The 18,639-nt window shown below is 48.5% G+C and overlaps 1 protein-coding gene across 2 annotated transcripts in view; it reads left to right on the top strand.

Annotated features, from left to right (window-relative positions):
• The window catches only part of ALX4 (ALX homeobox 4), a 44,528-nt gene that overhangs the window by 15,360 nt on the left and 10,529 nt on the right, over positions 1 to 18,639 (top strand). For both annotated transcript variants that reach the window (XR_008437707.1, XM_053981373.1), the window contains exon 2: positions 13,871 to 14,181. Coding sequence is in view for 1 of the 2 variants with exons in the window: in XM_053981373.1 (XP_053837348.1) it covers positions 13,871 to 14,181 (311 nt within the window). In the remaining variant the exon portion in view is untranslated. The remainder of the gene's footprint in view (positions 1 to 13,870; positions 14,182 to 18,639) is intronic.

Raw genomic sequence — 18,639 nt, forward strand, 5'->3', positions numbered from 1 at the left:
AGCAAATACTCAGAGGTCCCTGATGCCAGACAAGTCTCTCATTACCAGCAGGCACAGCCAAGGGTGTTCTCTTCTTTGGGATGGAGAGTTTCCTCTACCACTAAAACCTTGGCTCTAAAACCCCAGCTTCTTGGAAGCTACATACTCATAACTGTGTTCACTGAAGGGGTTTTGGAGTTTGGAGTCCTATTATTTACATCTGACTGTATATTTTCTCCTGAGAGCCCTATAAACCAAATGAATTGCAGAAGAAATTGCATATTCCCACACAGGCATGTTTGCCTCTCATGAATCTGAAAAGCCGTAACCCAAATGTACTGTGAGATAGTAAATCTGAGAAGGCAGTGTGTGGGAAGCCTAGTCTGAGATGAGAAGGAAGGAGAAAGCAACCCACTGCAGCCCCCAGCATCTTTCCCTGCAAGCACTCTGAGCCCATGAGCTGGAGATGCTCTGGGGAAACAGAGCCAGCCATTGCCTAGTGGCCCCACTAATTCCAGGAGCCCTCAGACACTGGAGTGTCTGAAGTGTTTATCTGCTCTTCCTAAACTTCAGCCTTTCCAGAACCTTGCAGACAGGCTTGTTTCTGAAGAGGAAAGGCAAACAGCTTTTGAAAAGGAGTCTTGCTTGCTCTAATCTAGGAAACTGAAAGAGCACGTACCTTTCCAACCAGTGCTTCCCAGGTGTACTGATTCCAGCCCATGTTTTCTAATTGTGTGTTTTACTCTCCTCTCTAGGCTGTCCTGCCTGCAGTCACTCTTTCCATCTGCTTTTAAGGCCTCCTGTTGCTTCCCACCCTACTAGAAAAGACAGCTTGTGGCACTGGCATCATGATGTCTCTAGGCAGAGACTTTCTGAGTTGTGGCCCATGTCAGCTCACAGCCACCTTTATGGAGATCAGGTATCTCCCAAAAGAAGGGCTCCCCTAAGGAAGTATTTTTGGAGACAGGGAGCAGGAGGGATGAACACCCCGTGTGTTTTATTTGCAAATTGTGAGCAAGGTATGAGTTTTTGAGGTCTGTCTGGGACACAGGATAGTTGTTGGGATGATGTTTGTGAGTAATCTTTGGTCAGCAGATTGTGTGTGTGTGTGTGGGTGAATTGGTGTAAGGAGCAGGCAGCTGAAAGGACGTCTGTGGTGGTGAGTGGAAGGTAGGACACGGTGGGCACAAATGATGAGTTCTTGTTCCCTGATTGGATGAGCACCTCTGGCAGAAGTAGATTTCTGGGACAAATCTTCCTTTTCACAAGTTCCTAAAGACGATTTCTGTAAATGTTTGCTAATGTTTATTTCACAGTTGTAGTCACTCATGTCAACATGATCCCGTTCTGGAATGTTAACTGGAAGCAAACACAAAAGTGGGCATGAACTCAGCTGTCTAATTTAGGCTGATTTTCATGGTCATTATCTTTCATGTAATCATCCAGTTTGGTTGAGAACTAGTGGTGCTCCAGGAGTTCTACTCCTTCCAAGAGTCATGATTTTTTTTTGTTTTCTGTTAGGAAAATATGTTACCAGAGTCACTGTTGTTTGTGTCTACTGCCTGACATGTCATACCACAATCCTGCATTCAGTTCCTTCTAACCTAATCAAAACTTAACAATCTTGCCTAAAAGCTCCCACAGCAGTTGGTTGCCTCTTGCTGCTTTTATAATACTTTTTTTTTAAAGTTCTTCTGAATAAATTAAGCCATTTGCAAGAATGTAACTAAAACCAAGCGCATTTTTGTTTTCTCCATGTCAGGGAAAAAATCCAATAGTGACTTTTTTTCATAAGTTCTGCTTTACTGTGCTGTGGAGCAAGATCATCAGACTTAAAGTGGAGCTGGGCTTTGGGTAGGAAACATGCTTTGTGCCTTTCCTCTGAAAGATTATCCAACAACTAGCCATAAGGAGTTGTGGTTTGAACTGTCTCAGTAGTGGCACCTTTGATTTTCACACCTAAAGACACTGCAGATTTCTCATGTTTTAAGAGTGTTTTCAGCCAGGTCTGAACTTACTCTTATTGCAGTGGCCATTTACCCTAATAGTTGGTCCAGCCTTGCTTGGACCCAGGCAAGGAAGGGGAGCAAAGGCTGGGATAAGGATAAATAATTCTGATGTGGCAGAAACTTGTTCTGAAGACTGAGGAGTGTGCTGGATTGAATGGGGGTTTAGATCTACTTGGCCAAGATACAAAGGTACTGCATGATTCAGGGCATCTGAGAGGCACACAACCTTCACCTCCAGGCTGCAAAAATATTAGTGCTAAGTACTTTTTAAAACTCAGGCTTAGATAGAGTGTGTGTTGTGTGCTCTGTCTCACTTTGCCATCCACACAACACAAGAAGTAGCAGTGCCTCACCTCACCGGGCTTGTTGTGACTCAGGCATCTCTGTGTGACCTCTGGCACAGTTCAGTGGATGCTGTGGGGAGCCCAGACAACACTGCTGAATAGAGTGTGGATGCCATGCAGTAAATAATGACCACCTTCAAACACTGGATGATTATGAGAAAATGGAGAAGTGTTCACCATAGAGAGGGGTCCAGTGTCTGTGATCCAAAGACCCAGAAAGCAAGAAGTATTTAGCTGGAGAGTATGCACAGGATGGGCAGTCACTGTGGGAATGTGGCTCACCAGGCACATTCTGGGAAAAGAACTGAAACTCAGAAATGGAGTAGAAAGTAAAGGTCAAATGCTCTTGGCTGATGCAAACCTACTTCTGGGTTTTTTTGGTTGTTTTGGGTTTTTTTTAAATTTCATTTTCCCCCCCTGGCGACAATTATATATGTTGCAAGGTGAAATAGTTCTCAAGTGAAATGAAATCCCTTTCTCTGACCTCAGAGTGCATAGCTCTCTGAATTACTTGACAAGCACAGTTTACCCTTTGAACAATTCATGACTCCCCTTTCACAAGTAAGAGCACACTTTTGTGGATGTTTTCCTTGCTCAGTACAGCTTAATGGATTTTTTTTCCTTAATAACTGTCATTTGACCTGCATCTTGGGTTCAAACCCCATATGGGCCATTCACGTCAGACTTGGACTCAATGATCCTTGTGGGTCCCTTCTAACTCAGAATAATCTGTGAGTCTGTGAATGTTGCTATTCTCAGCTCAAAATTAAAAATATAAGTTGCTGATTGTGAATACTATTTATTGTTCATTTACTAGAGGAATCTTAGGCACATCCATTCCATTTCCTCTTAGTGCCTCATTATCAATAAACCTTTGCCTCACTGCTTCTGTAAATTATTTTCATCCCTTTCCTTTGGAAACCATGTATTTGGGCTCTTGCACAAGTGTCTCATGAGAGTAATTGTTCAATTCAGGGAGTATCAATTTTACTCCTTGATGAATTGGCAAAACTTCATTAAAAGTGGATTACTGAAAAACACAGAAGTATTTTTTTGGATGAGGAAAGCAATGCACTTAAACCATGATGCAAGCAGGGTTTCCCAGTATTTTACCAAGCACAGTGGCTTGTGTCAGCTACTGGTATCATTCAAAAGCCTTAGATTATCTTGACTCCCATAGTAAACATATACCTTCTTTCTTCCAGGATATGAAGGATGTGGAGATAAAGCCCCAGAGAAGCCCTAAGTGGTATATATGTTTCAGAGCTGCTGACAAATGAGGGAGAGTTTCAAGCACTCTTTCGCTACTCCTCACAGCCCGTGCAGAAAAAAACATGAGGTGCAAGAGCGTAGCACTCACAACTACTGGTGGTCTCCCATCAGAGGCTGCAGTGGTGCTGGCAGCTCATGGCAAACACCAGTGGTGGACACAGACCCAGAGCCACACTGAGGCAGGGGAGAATTGTTTGTGCAGAGGCTGGAGGGAACCTACAGAGGCCAAGGGTTTATTAAACTTCAGTTTGACTGAAGCTGAAATATGTGCCTCTAGAGCAGGGCAGCAGAGGTTCACGGAGTCCTTTCTGCAGACATTTTATGACAGTCTTTGGGGATACATATAAGAAGACTGGGCCATTCTGAGTAATTTAAATAAATATTTGTTTAGACTGTGTCAGGGTCAACTGGAGTTTCCAAGCAAACCAGTCTTAGACAGATTTTTCTGTCTTTGCCCTTTCTCCACAGCTATAGTGTAGACACACACTGCAGTTCATGGCCAGGCCTTGCAGTGCAGCCATATGTCCTCAATACCTCAAAACAACTCTCAAGCTCAGAAAGACCTTGATGTCATTGTGTACCCCCTGCACTGCATGTGGGCTCATGGAGATCAGGGATGAGAGTCCCTGGTACCAGGCATTGCTGCTGCCACTTTCAGACCCTGTCAGGAGTCTGGGCTTTCCCACCCCAATTGGCATCAGCATCTCCTCTGCAGGAAAACCCTGTGGGGTTGCAGCATGGCCCCCACCTCATGATGAGGGTGTAAAGGTCAGGGGAAACAACCTGCTGCTCTCAGGTTTGCTGTTGTTTATTTTGTTTTGCTTCTTGGCTGGCAAGTTCCCAGTTTGGTTGTGCTGCTTCTTGCTTCAGTTTGGGATTTTGCTGCCCTACTACTCTCTGCCAGTAAAAGCTGATGCCAGTCTGTTGCCCAGGCTCAGTGACACTGAATTAGTGGGTTTGATAGCCAGAGACCTAATTTCTTTCTGGAATGCTTCTAAAAGCCTAGTGCTTGTAGGAATTTTCCCAGACCTGGCTGGCCTTGAGTTTTGCAATGTGCAGTTGGAATGGAAATAAACTATAGATGTTCTTCCAAGAATAGGCAGGTTTGGGGAAGGCTGAAGGTTTTTCTTCCCTCGTCTGGGCCCTTCTTTACTAATCAGCTGTATAAAACTGAAGAACAACAGAATGGCTTTGCTAAGAAATCTTGCCCAAACTTTGTCTCAATGTTTAAACTCAACCCTTTCTGTGGTTCTTTGAGATTCTGCCAACTTTGGTTGTTTTCTGCTTCTACTCCAGCTTTCTATCACTCCCGTTTTCCAATTTCCAAGTGTAATTGGTAGCACTCAAATCCCCCTGAGATGTGTTGTACTTGGGTTCCAATGGGGTTACCACAGCATCTCATCCAGACTCAGCAGTCCCCAGGTCTTCTCCTGGGAGCCTGCCTAAACTGAGAAGCACAAGGAGCACCATGGGAGCAGTGTTGGGAAGATTTGTTTGGGCTTGCCTGACTGGCATCTGAAGTACATAACACTGCACTTTAGCATAAGGGTAGTCCAGGGACACATATGTGCTGCAGTGCCTTGCTGGACTAGGGCCACAGGCTGGCTGCTTCAGCTGGGCAGAGCCTGCTGGACACTGCCCTGGCCGGGGCCCACAAGCCATTGAAGTTCAACTGTCATTAATCTGAACTAGGACTTCATAATGCAGATGCAGCTGAGCTCTTGCCCAGCCCATTACATAATGGCCCTGACCTCCCTCCTCCTGCCCCTCTTCTCAGTCAGCAATTTTCAGGTTGCAGGTCCAGCCCTGCTACCAGCAGCACAAAAAAACCAGGCAACTAGAAGTCACCTCTGGGAGGCAGCTAAACTTCAGCAATGCTTGGCTGTCTCTGCTACAGAGAGGTTGCTTTTGCAAAGCAGACAGACAGAAGAATGCAGAGAGAGGCAGACAGACCAACCAACCCAATGATGTGAACAGTGTCCAGGCACGCACCGACCAACGGGATGGAGTGAATCACTCTGCAAGCTGGCAGCAGGGAACTAAACTGTGCCATATCCAGACATCAGAGCAAGGATCAACTCCCTTCAGGCATCTTTGTCTTACCAGCAGGAAGTAAAATCCTCCCTTCTTAACTAGATGGTTGATTTATACCTTCAGTCACAAGTGATGGCCGGTGGTGCCTCACTTTGTGTGTGGTTAGCATGGAAGGCAACACACATTGAAGTGTGGAAGGTTGCATGACTGCCCCATACCTCCCTCTCGCCCTGTCAGAGCAGAAGTCTTGCTCATACAGCACACAGCCTGGAGTGGAAATTGTAGGGGAAATGTCCAGGGCATGTTGTGGGGAAGAGAGAGGGACTGACTGGTTGCAGGGAAAACCTCTGGAGAAGACAACAGCTTGTCAGGAGAGGAGAAGAGCCCCCTTTCCTCTTGCAGTGCTCATGTGAGGGATCTTTTCAGACCCTTGCAGTGGCCAAACAGCACGGGTGAAGTTAAGATGAATACATAAATCTGCATCTGATGGGAACTCTTATGCTCTTCTTTTCAGAGTGAGAGCTTAGCCCTAAGCCCTGCATCAGCCTCATCTGTCACTCACATCTGAACAGCACTCAGTGCTACTGCAGGCACTGAGTGGCACTGACTGCTGTCAGCCCCAGGGCTCCACAGCACTTACGTTTCCCTGCTGCAGGTGCAGGGCCTGACTTCACCGGGCCCCAGCACAGGGAGGGGATGAATCCCGGCCACCTTAGATGCTACTGTCACTAACTCAGCTGGAGATAGCACTCAAGCAGAGGAGGAGCTACCTTGCTGGATCTAGATTTTTCTAAAAACAACACAACAGAGGGATAACTGAATGATCCCAAAGTAAGGTAGACCTGGTGGATTGGGCAGATGTTGCTCCAGATGCTGACAGCAAGTAAAGATGTTGCAGTAGGAGAACTCAGCTCAGATAGGAGCAGAACTGAGTTCCCACACCAGGACAGAGCATCAAGGTGTGCAAAACCCTACGGTGCCTGTCTGTGGAGAACATAAGTCTTCAGCAAACAGCACTGAGGACCGGTCTGTTCTGTGTGTAGGTGTGAGTCTATGACTCAGATGACACCATTCAATACTTTGTCCAATATTAGTGATGCTGATTTTTTTTCTTAATGAAATCACATATTTCATCTATTCAGCACTGAGCAGTTAGGTGCTTACATCTGGTTCTGAGGAGCTTAGGAAAAACCAAGACCCTCAGGTGATCACTGTCATAGCAAGGCATGCAGGACTGCTTGGGAAGGAGGAGACTACTTATCCAAAAGTTATCAAAACCAGAGCCAAGAGGAAACTGAAAGCCCTTTCAAGCCCTCTTCTCATACTTGTCTGCCTTGTCCATCTTCCCTGGCTAGTATTCACTGAGGATATATCAGTTCAGAGGTTCTAGATGGCTTTTGGTTCACATGCACTGCTTTAGGCAGAGACACAAGTAGGATGGAGCAGAAATCCACCATTTTTTCCTAGCTGTTTGTGACATGCCAGTGGGACATGTGGGAAATGAGACATTTTAATACGCAGTAGCTGACCCATCTTTGAAAGTCTGTCATACTTTCAAACTTTGCACGTGGCCTGGCGTGCTGCAAACCTGTAGCTGATCACCCCCAGCCCTGTGCACGGGGACACCTGTGTGGAATCTAATGAGGCTCTGATGTCACCGAGGTGGCTGTCACTTCCATCTGCTGTCACTTAAAAAGTCATCTTGTGGCTGATCCTGGCATATCCCCAAGGCACTGTGTCACCCCCTGCAACACTGAAGACCTTCAGGTGTCAGAGAAGAAAAAACCACGTCACTGGGAAGTCATTAGAGAGAACTGAGATGCCCAACTCCAGAATATTGGCATAAGCAATTATTTCCCTTCACATTCAGCAGTGAGGAAGCATGGTATGCAATGGAGCAGTTTCATTTTCTCTCCTGGAGGCAATGGCAGTACATTTTCTTGCTCTTTCCTTATATCATGTCCTGGGAGCCAGAAAGTAGACTACAATTGCAGCAGGTTGCTAGAAGCATTTTTGTGCCTTCAAAATTTGCTAGTCAGCACTTTCCTGCTTTTCAGATGGATGTGCCACATGAAAAAGGACTTGGGGAATGAGCTGTGTCTTTTTCTCTAGCCACAGCTTCTATGCAGAGTTTTCAGAATTGATTTGTTTATGTAAAAGCCAGTTTTGTTTGTGTCCTTTAAAAAACATGAAAGAGGAGCAAGCAGCACATGTTGCTGTAGACAATGCTGAGTTCTCCCCAAGTAGCCACAGGGTGTGTGAATCCAGCTAATCAGGCAATAAAGCAACACATGCCCTCATAAACAGATGTTTGAATTGGGGGGGAAAGAAAGCTAGTTCAGAATAAAAGTGAGAGGAGCAGCAATTTTCCCAAGTAAACAGTGCATATTCCCAAGGCTTGCTGTGATGTAAACTTCTCAGCAGCACTCGAGCTAATGTTTATCAAGCTGTCTGTCCCCAAACTCATACAGTGATTTACTCCAGGAGAACTAGCCAGCTAGGAACAAGAGCGCTTAAGTGCAGCCAGGGCTGAGGTGAATTTGACTCCCACAGAAACTTCTCCCAGGCACACAGTGGAGGTAGAGCAGTGACTCAAGTTATACACTGGCTTCAGGGCCATCAAACATCCACCCATGGACTTACTGTGTGGGACATTTGACACTGTCTCCAGACTGCTTTTCAGGAACAGAAGGAGGTTGTTAGACCTTTCTGCTCCAGGCCTTAGTATTGCTCCTGCTGTATGCTCTGATCAGAAGCATAAATCTCTTCTCAAACAGGAGAGTCCTAGGTGTGGTCAGGAGGAGCACAGTAGAGAGAAACACTCCTTTCCCCTTTTCATTCTTCTACAAGTAGACTTTTCTGTAGGACTTCACTCTGCCTGTAATTAGCTCCCCAAGGTGATCAGGTATTTCACAGCTATTTTTAGGCAGTGAGTTCCACCGTGAGTAACCACTGTGTCCCCCACTCTGCTGTAGAGCTCCAGGAGGCTGCAGGCAGCAGAGCAGCAGTGCCAGCAGCTTTGACAAGCTCAGCAGAGATGGAAAGTGTCCATGCAGAGGAGAATATTCATGCAGTGGTCTCTTGAGCACAATGGGAAGTCAGTGAATGCTGTACCATGAGCAGAGGAACAGCATAGACCATATTCAGCCTTCCTTCAGGTTCTGCAGAATCAACCAAAGGAGGTCCCAGTCTGGGAGGGACAGACAGGCCATATATTCATCCTTATCCGGAGCTGAAATGGAGATGCTCCAACCAGCTTCTGCTTAGCAGCAAATGGTAACTGCAGCTTCCAGAATGAAGCCAATGGTTTGTGCCCTATCTAGAATTCTACCACCTGCATTTAAGAGATGAATGCTGCCCAGTTTTACACTTCAGTTGGGCACAAGAGTGAAAGTATGATTAAGCATCTGATCATTGTGAATAAAATCAGCGATGCCACATACAACTAAAAATGTGTTAAAATCCTTTCTACATGTGCAGACTGCAAGAGCACTGACTCCCTCAACAGAAATAAACCTAAATATTTGGGTCTATATATGTCTAAAATTCAGTCACTTTTTTTTTTCCTATATAACCCAAAATGTGGATTTTTAAAAAATAATAGTCTTGTGCTCACTTCTAGACTTTAACGACAGAGAGGAGGCAGAAGACTGCAACAGATAGCTTAGAAACAAGTATAATCATTTCAGCACGTGTTAAGGCAAGATCACAGGAGTTGGATAAGGTTCCTATGGTTGGCCAAGTCCTTGAGGTGTGCTGGCTGGGCTGTGGTGCAAATCTGCCTTGGTAAGAAGTGCAAAATACACTGCCTGAACCCTCTCTAGGCAAAATTTTAGCACTGGTATTTAAGTGAAAGTTGAGAGAATGACATTAAGAGCTTTTTTTTTTTTTTTTTTTTTTTTTTTTAAGGGTCATTGCTATGAAGACCCTTAATTTTTTTTTTTAAAGGACCATGCCTGTGCAGGCAAGGAGAGGCACCCTGAAGTGGTCAGCACTGGAGGCCATGGAATTTGGGGGTGAGCAGGGGGGAACACTCCTGTGACCGCACTTGGACAGGAAGGCAGAAGGCCCCAATGTCATTTAGTGTGGGAGTCATTTAGAGGGGCAGGCTGGTGCAGCCCCATGCCACCTGTGCCATGCTCTTTGGACATGGGCTGTCCACAGCCAGCCTGTGAGCTGCCACGGGCCAGAAGGAGCTCCAGGCTATTCTTGAAGCCTGCCAGGACTGGGATTGCATCAGCTCTTCGCTGACACTGTAATAGCTTGAACTAGATGTTGCCAGAGCAGTACATTAGCAGCGCCAAGACCCAGCAGGCTTTTTTACCTGGAGCCCAGGGGAAACTGCCCTGTGCTGGCCATGTCCCTGGGTTGTGCTGGCCATGTAGCTCTCCTGCAGCCTTATGGACTGTGGGGCTGCCATCACAGGATCTGCGTGAAGGAGCCTATTGGGCAGGAGCTGTGGCTTGTTATGCATGTGCAGTGCAAAGCAGACCTACCATTTCAAGTTGGACCCAAAGCTGTGTGTTGGAAATGTCCCAGTCTCCATCCCTGTGGATGCACCAAACTGACTTTACTCTAAATTAAATTCCATGCATAAGACTGTACATAGTGAAGATTTTACTTCATCACCCTCTCAAAATAGCACACCCGAGGAACAAAACCAATACAAGCTGTGAATCCAAACATTCTGACAGCATGACAAAGATGACTGCTCCCTCCAGGAGCATGTCAGCAGAGCAGCACAATGCCTTGCTGTCTCAGGGCCTTACCTCACGGCCACAGGTGAACATAGTCTTGTGTCTCCTGCACCCCTTTTCTCCTCTGTAGGGTTGCCAGGACAAGTATGGTGAGATTTGAAAGGCATATCCCCTGCAGAAGAAGTGAGAATGCAGTCATCCCTCCTGCCCAAAAGGAGCTGCAAGATGCTAAGGGCCCACATGCCCAGTTATCCTGGACTGTCCCTTGGCAGCTGACACAGGATGACTCAGGGAAGGTCTTGGGAGTGCTGATGGTCTAGCAGGCAGCCAAGGCACTGGGAGAGGAGGGTATAATTGTGGGAAGGCAGAAAATATCCTCCTTCTACTGCTACAAGGGCAAGGATGGATTGGCAAGCAATGAAGGAGGCACCAAACTCTGCTGTCAGGCTTGTCAGGGTGCAGTGGTGCTCACATTAACTCCTTGTCATAGAGATCTTCACAATATGTAACTCAAGGTCTCTCTAGGTTTGATTAGAAACAGACACTCCAAACTTTGCACTGAAACTTTGAGGCCATCTCTAGTTACAGGAAGTTTGGGCATATCCATATGCAGATGTATGCAATTTGTTTCACTTCAGCAGTTAGCGTGACTCTTTTGAGGTCAGGGAGCCTGTTTCTAGGGAATTAGAGTTACTTATTGGGATGCTCAGCTGAGGGCGGATGCACACCATGCCCTCCCAGTGCTGCCATCAGGCCCTCCATCCCAGAGTTTCTGCCCCTCCCATGGAAAAAGTTCATCCCTACCAGGGCTCTCAGGAGCTAGAGGTGAAGAAGCCCATGTCTGCTGCAGTGCAGGAGCACTAGAGCAGCATGGCTGAGCTGCAGGGAGGGCTCTGGACTGGCAGAGCAGGCGTGGGAACACCCACTGTGTGTACAGGAGGAACAGTCCTTCCTCCTTGGGGCTGATGCTTTGTGATGGAGATAACTTATCACCGCTGAAAGTCCGGGGCCCAGCTCTCAGCTGCAGTTTGAGCTATGTTGTCAATGAAATTGGAACAGACACAGAACTTTTTTCTCTCCCTCTGTGTGTGTGTGTGTTTCTGTGTGTTTGTGCAGACCCTTCCCCAGCTAACTGAGCTCCTGAAGCAGATAAAAAACAGCAGAGGACTTCCCAAGGAAAGTCTTCAGGTCTTGTGTTTGCTGCTGCTGGAGCTGCAGGGGGCTTAGGAGTTAGGGAGGCAGCCAGAGCAAAGTTGTGGGGAAAGATATACTGAGCTTCCTGACATCATAAATAATAAAAGAAAGAGAGAAAGAGAAAAAAAAAACCCAACCTCTTGGAATACTTTATTTATTACTCTGCCTCTACTGAATCTCATGGGTGGTAGTCCATTGCTGCAGACTTTCTGGAACTGTTTTATTTTCAGTTGTAAAAATTACAAATCTCATGTCTGTAGCATATGATTTACCAAGGCTTTGGGGCAGGGCACTGTCCCAGCCCATTTTGGACAGGTCTGTCCACCTGCATCCCCCAGGAGCAGTGCGAGAGGTCAGCCAGTAGGAGAAGGCAGGTTCAAAGAAGAGGGAGCATGTCAGTCACTGGCCTAGACACAGGTCCTGGAACCCAGGGAGCATAAATTTTTGCAAAATGTTCCCAAGGATCAAAGCAAAGAGACCTGAGATAGACATCAAGCTTTGGTAAGCTTTATAGGGAGATCCTCAAAAGTCTGAAGGAACAATATTAGAGAAAGCAATAAATCTGAAATCACAGTAGGGTGAAAGTGGCAGGTAACTCCATTGCATTCATCCAAGGTCTGCCTACAAGCCCTCTGTAACACCTGGGCACTTTTCTTCTCAAATCCCTTTCATAGCTCATCCCCCCAGGCTTAAACCTGGGCCACCCTTGCTCTTATGTCTGAGGATGATAGCTACATTTCACCTTCTGATTTCATCCCAATCATCTCAGTGCAGCGTTTGAGCTGCAAGAGTGAGAGATGGGCAAGGACTTGTACATTGTACACCTTGTCACAACACTTTTCCTGGGCTTTTGGCTGTGAAGATGTGACAGAGCTGTTCACAGAAGGGCTAAACTGTAAATATACAGTGAATTGGCAAAAGGATTTTGTAACAAGAGATGAGTATTGCCAAAGACACAGGCTAAGATACCCAAGCTGGCATTAATGACCCTGGCTATCACATTGCCTGGGAAAAGCTCCCAGTGGGGACATCACTAAACAGTGAAACTGTTTCCCAGAAAGACTGATCCTGGCCCAGTAAGTTTTAAAAATAGACTAAAAGGAAATTTCAAAAAAATATGAGACACTTGATGTGCTCTTGGCTTGGTAAGGAGAGCATGGATATAAAATACCACAGTATCACTTCCCACACATTTAGGAACTGAGCACAGTGGCTCAAGGTTAAAACCTGCAATAGGGCCACCAGTTTTTTGCCCAAAGATCCCAGCCAGAAATGGGGTCAGGTGTGACCCTTGGCTATGCACTTTATGCCAGGTGGCCAGTTGCTCACACAGATCCCTCTTTTTCTGTCCTGGGTTCAGCCCACCATGCAGAGCAGTGACATCAGATAAGGGAGAGCCATGGGTCCCCACCAGGGTCCTGCTGGTGTAGCATCACTCTTGCTAATGAAGGGGACACCACTGTCACTGGAGGCAGGAGGTGTGGAGGAGGACAGACACAGTGCCTGCACCTGAGGATGCATATACCCCGTTTACAAAGCTCAAAGGTGCTTTTTAGAAAGGAACCAGTTCACTGGTTCAGGGGGTGAAACCTCTTCCTCCTACACTGCCATACTACTCTCATATGTCATGTCTCATTAATTATTAATTGTTGAGGGCAACCAGGTAGAAACAGTGCCCCAGACTGCTGTCACACTCCTCTCATTTCCCTCTGCCCTGCACACACAGGGTGCTGTTTCTGCAGGTGTCTCAAACTGCAGAAGGCACTAAGGCCCGTTCACAACCTCTTTGCCAAAAGCAGTGCAAGTCCTGGCAGAAGGCTGTGGGGGTGACTGGGGGTGTCAGTTAGGAGGAGCACCTCTGCTGACACACCAGCAGTGCCTGAGGATGCAGGAGCAGAAAACAGACCCCACCGAGCACCACATGTGGCTGCTCTGTACTCCTGGCTTTCTACTCTGTGTTATTCAGCAGGGGAGCACAGATGGGCTGGTGGCAGGGGACCTGCATGGTGCAAGGAGCAGATGGGTACCTCTCAGAGACCTTCCCTGTGGTCGGGACCAAGGGATGTAGTTCTCCATGATATTCAACCCTGATGTGGGTGTTGAGTGGTTGAAGGAGGGTCTTGCTGGGGTGTGTGCACCTGAGTGTGCAGAGCTCATCCTCCCACCTGGGTCTCTGAGAGGGAGCAGGAGCTGAGAGAGCTTGCCCCAACCTCCTCTTGCCCATCTGCACTGGGCAAAATAGGTCAGAAGATTTACATCTCTTTCCTTTTCTCTCTCTCCCTGCCCCTATCCCTGGTCAAACCTGCCCTCCTCTTCCCTCCCCTACCTCCCACTGAAACAGGTAAGGAAAGTGGTTTGGGAGAGCCTGACTTGCAGCCAAGCTCTGACCCTTCAGCAATGGACAGCAGCTACCTCAGCGTGAAGGAGGCCGGGGTGAAAGTGCCCCAGGACAGGGCCAGCACAGACCTCCCCAGCCCCATGGACAAGGCCGACTCAGAGAGCAACAAGGGCAAGAAGCGGAGGAACCGCACCACCTTCACAAGTTACCAGCTGGAGGAGCTGGAGAAGGTCTTCCAGAAGACACACTACCCCGATGTCTATGCCAGGGAGCAGCTAGCCATGAGGACAGACCTCACTGAGGCTCGTGTACAGGTATGGGGGGAAATCCTGGGTGGTAAGGGGTGGATGAGCTGCAAAAAACCTCTGAGGTTCCCTTTCAGCCCCACCATAAGCTGCAGGCAGCCGAGCCCTAATCAGAGCCTGTGGCACAGGGAAAGCACAAGGAGGAATATACACGGCTGACACTGGTGTCACCTCCTTTATTGGTGTGGTGTTCTGCAATCCAGTGTCCACAGAAACACCTCTTGTCCCTGATCTAATGGGACAGCAGGTGGGTAAGCCTCACTGCCACCCTGAACAAAGCTTGCACAAAACCTGTTCTCTTCAGGAGGCTTGCAGGGGACACAGGTTCATTAGCCTGAGTGCGAGCAAGCTTTTCCACAGCATTGGCTCTTTCTGGCAGATGGGGCTGCAGAGGTGACTGGGAGTTCAGTGCCAGAGAACGTGATGATGCAAGAGAGGCAGCTCTTGTTGCTGCTTGGCAGGTGCTGAGACTGCATGAAAGCTGGAGATCTGGAGGTAAAAGGTGCACCCAACACCTTAGGAGAAGCAGGAGAGTCAAACAGCCACACTCTGTTGACAGCCTCAATCACCTCCACCCACACAGGTGCCAGCTCTCATGAATTAGCTCCCTTGAACTAACCTGGGGCGTCAGCAGGCCCGAAATCCACATCAGAGGAGGGAATGATTCTCTGACTACTGCTCTGTCCTGTGAGTCAAGGTTAAACAGGAGGCATGTCAGGGCTCAGAAGGATGTGCAAAAAGGAGCACCACTGCATGGAGCAGACATCCGCAGCTCACGCCCTGGTGGCCAGCTCCTTCTCCAGCACAGCTAATCCTGTCACTTCCATCTGCAGGCATTTGTCAGCTCACCACCCCCAGAACCTGCATTAGCATCAAGAATAATTGGCCCATGGAGACATGTGATTCTATCTTTTATACCAGGAATAGTCCCAGCTCCCAGGCAGCCTCTGCTTTAACCTTTACAAGTAGTTGTTGCAAAAATAAGGCCCGCATCCATGCTTAAGTCCATTTCAGTTTGTACATTCACTTCTGAATTCAAACAAGCAAAATTTTTCTTGTGTGCTTGCCTAAACTGGTTTGCAGGGCTGGTGTGCTCTTCCTCCCCACAGCTGTTTCTCTTCAGGCTGGACACGGCTGCGTTTCAGTAGGCATCAGTATGATTCCCATTGGTCCCGAGTGCAGCATGCTGAGCACCGCAGGATGAGCAGAGCAAGGCACTGCTACAAACATCAGCTCTTTACTTGTGCCACTGGATGCAGCTCTTGATTTCCCAAGAACACACCACAAGTGCTAATGGGGTCTCCTGGGAGGCCAGGCATAGCATCGGGTTACTGCCTGCACAGTGCATGACATTCCTTTAGCTCAGGAATGAGAATGAGGTGCTGGAGGGTGGCAAGCTCCTCCCGCTCACTTCTGAGCCAGGGTTTGCAGCTACTGTGTCATCCCAGGCAATGTGAAGGGCTGTCTATCAGAGCCAGGGCAGGCGAGGCAGACGCAATCTACACATTCCTTACATATGACCCTTCATTTCAGTGTTTTTCCCCACTTTACCCCTGGATCACACTTCAGCTGAGGGCAGAAGAACTCCCTAGGTAGCCAGGAGTATATTTGGCAAAGAGGGGTTTAGCTTGCTCTGAGATAAGCGTGCCAGTAGCCTGTTGCCACAGGCAGCCAAGAGCAGCCTCCCTGCCTGTGTCACCTCTCACTTGGGATGGCAATGACAAGGCTCGTGTGACAGAGCTGCTGAAGGGCTTGTCTGAGTGGCCTGGCTGCTCGTGCACTTGCCCCATGGTGAAAGGGGTAAGCACTTGCATTTCAGTCATTCCCTGGCTCTGCCGGGCAGGACCCAGTGACTTGGGCCATGGGCTGGCACCAGGCCACCACCTCGTGATGCAGGACTGCTGTGCTGTCAGTAGCAGTGCAGACTCCTATCACCAGAGAGCAAGGACCAGCAGGCTTGTGCCCAGTGCAGCAGGTGCTGGCTGGGCAGGCCCAGAGGCAGCCCAGGTGCTGGTATCTCAGATGTGTTCCCAGGGGGCTGGGGCTGTAGGTTAGTGAGCTGCTTGGCCTTGGCATGGCAGTGGCAGCCCCCGGGAGGTGTGGAGGTGCAGTCTAAGGTGGCACAGGGCTCTTCTGCTGATGGCACAGGGCTGTTCCTCCCATGAGGGAGGCTTTTGGAGACAAAGCCTTAGTGAATCAACCTAGTACCTCCACCTCTAGGTTGTGCTATAGCTTGTTTAAGCCTTGTTTTTGGTCTCCCACCCCCTGGGCAGTTCTGCTCTGTGGGATCTTCCAGTACCAGCAGTGCGGCATCAAGGGCCATTAGCTCACAGCCCAAGAGTGGGTACGAGCATGGGGCTGCAGCTCAGGAGACTGATGGTGAAGCAAATGCCTACTGCAAGGACCAAGAACCAAGGGCGAGAGGGTGGAAATCACAAATTAGACACGAGCCCCTCACTACTTTTCCCCTGCAAGCCAAAGAGCTACTAGGTACTCAGAACCCTCCATTGCACTGGGAAAGGCTCTGGCTGGTGTGGGGTATTTGGGCACACACCTGCTGCAGCCTCATGGGCTTTGAGGGGAGCACAGTAGTCCCTCTCCCAAGGAAGATATGGTCATCTAAGGGATAATCCTGCCCTGGAATGATTTTTTGGAGGTCAGCTTCAGCTGCCTGCAAAGCTGAACTAAGCAAAGCGAGATGGCACAAAGGCGATGCACAAGTTTAAGGTGTGATGCTCCCTCTCACAGCTTTTGGCTGGAGGTCATCCCCTCTGGCCAGGCTTGGCTTCCTGGGGAGCATAACCAGCTGCACTGCAGGCAGAAACAGATGCAGAGCCCAGACAGGCTCTGCAGCTCTGATTTTTCCATGCCTTTCCCAAGCTCATGCTTCATTAGTGAAGTAGCTGCTGAAGTTTTTGGTGTCTGTAGAAGAGCCCATGCCAGCAGCGTACATAAGGTGGACCATAATGTCTGTGAAGCAGTGGCATTCCATGGCCTGGCCCCTCTCCCGCTCCATTTCCCTGCCTGCCTCAGTTTCCAGCCATCTGTACTGGTGTCTGACAATGTCAAAACTAAAATCCCCTGTGCTGCAATGCAACATTTTCCTGCCTACTCCCCACAACCTTGCCCCTTGTTTCCATGTACTATTAAGATACTCCACATCCCTGTTTTCCAAAGTGGGAGCCATGCATAAGCCCTGTGCAGAGGCACAGCCAGGAAGAGGTTGCTACAGCTCAGCCACAAACCTGCAAGAGGGCACAGGGGGCGCTGAGTACATGTAGGTCCTATGCACCATGTATATCCCATTCCTTTCTTCTTCTCTTCCATGTCTGGGGCTGCAGAGCCCTAGAAAGAGCTTCTGCTTGGTATCAGCAACTGCTTGAGGCTCTTTCAGCTCATCCAGGTCTGCAGCAGATGTCTGAGGCAGTGGCACTAGAAAAACAAGGTAGACACGTGTATTCACACATTATTCTTTCCCCTTGCATAGAAACACACACAGGCACATCCCAAGCCCATGCCAGCCTGGCCCTGGCTGCTTATCTCTCTTGGGTTATCAGTATCTGCCTCCTGGACTGCTCTCTGGGAGAGGAGAAAGGGATGGGACTGGAAGGAGGCTTCACAGCCAGGCAGCCCTCCTCAGAGCCAGCTTTATGATTGCTGGGACCATTAATGAAATGTTCTTGGCGGTGACCCTGTGATGCGGCGGGGGCTTGAAAGTGAGAGGGAAATGTCAAACTCCGCTGTAGCAAAATCACCGCCTTGGAAAAAAAGGAAAAGAAAAAAAGCAAAGCAAAGCAAGAAGTAATATATCTTGATCCCTTTTCCCCCATAAAACCCTGGGAGGCTGGTGGAAGGAGCGGAAAGACTGAGCTAAGCCTGCAGGAAATTAAACATGAAATGAAAACAAGCTCAAGTTATTCAATTCTCTCATCCCAGGCTCCAATTTCCCATTCCAGGCCACTGATAAAACGGTGTCCAGTTTCAGCACTCAAGGATGAATTCTGGCTCTGTTCTTGCAGTCTGAAAAGCAAAGGACTGGTGTCCATCTCTGGCAAGAGGGGAGACGGCCTGGCCTTTCACAGAGGGATGGGGTCCTGAACACAGACAGATGGAGACTGAGCAGAGAGAGGAGGGTAGCAGGGTGAGAGAACAGGAATGGGGAGAATGGATGCTGTGAGGCTGCCAGAAGAGAGTAAAAGCACAAGAGACTTGAACATGGTGGGCAGCTCTTACCTGCATCAGAGCAGTGATGCAGTGAGGGGTCACAGCTGCCACCAGCCCACCACCACATGTGCAGAGGTCAGCCTCACCACCACTGCCATGGTGGGGGTAGGAGAGAGGGGGAAAGACCTTTTTCTTTAACTTGGAGGAAGGACAGATCAGTGATGCAGCCCCCAATTATCCAGACATGGTCAGTGGCCTGGGTTAAGTCCCAGCTGAGCCCATCCACCTGTGCCCTGTGCAGGG

Source organism: Vidua macroura, chromosome 6 (assembly GCF_024509145.1).
Source record: "Vidua macroura isolate BioBank_ID:100142 chromosome 6, ASM2450914v1, whole genome shotgun sequence".
In the NCBI taxonomy this organism is placed as follows: domain Eukaryota; kingdom Metazoa; phylum Chordata; class Aves; order Passeriformes; family Viduidae; genus Vidua; species Vidua macroura.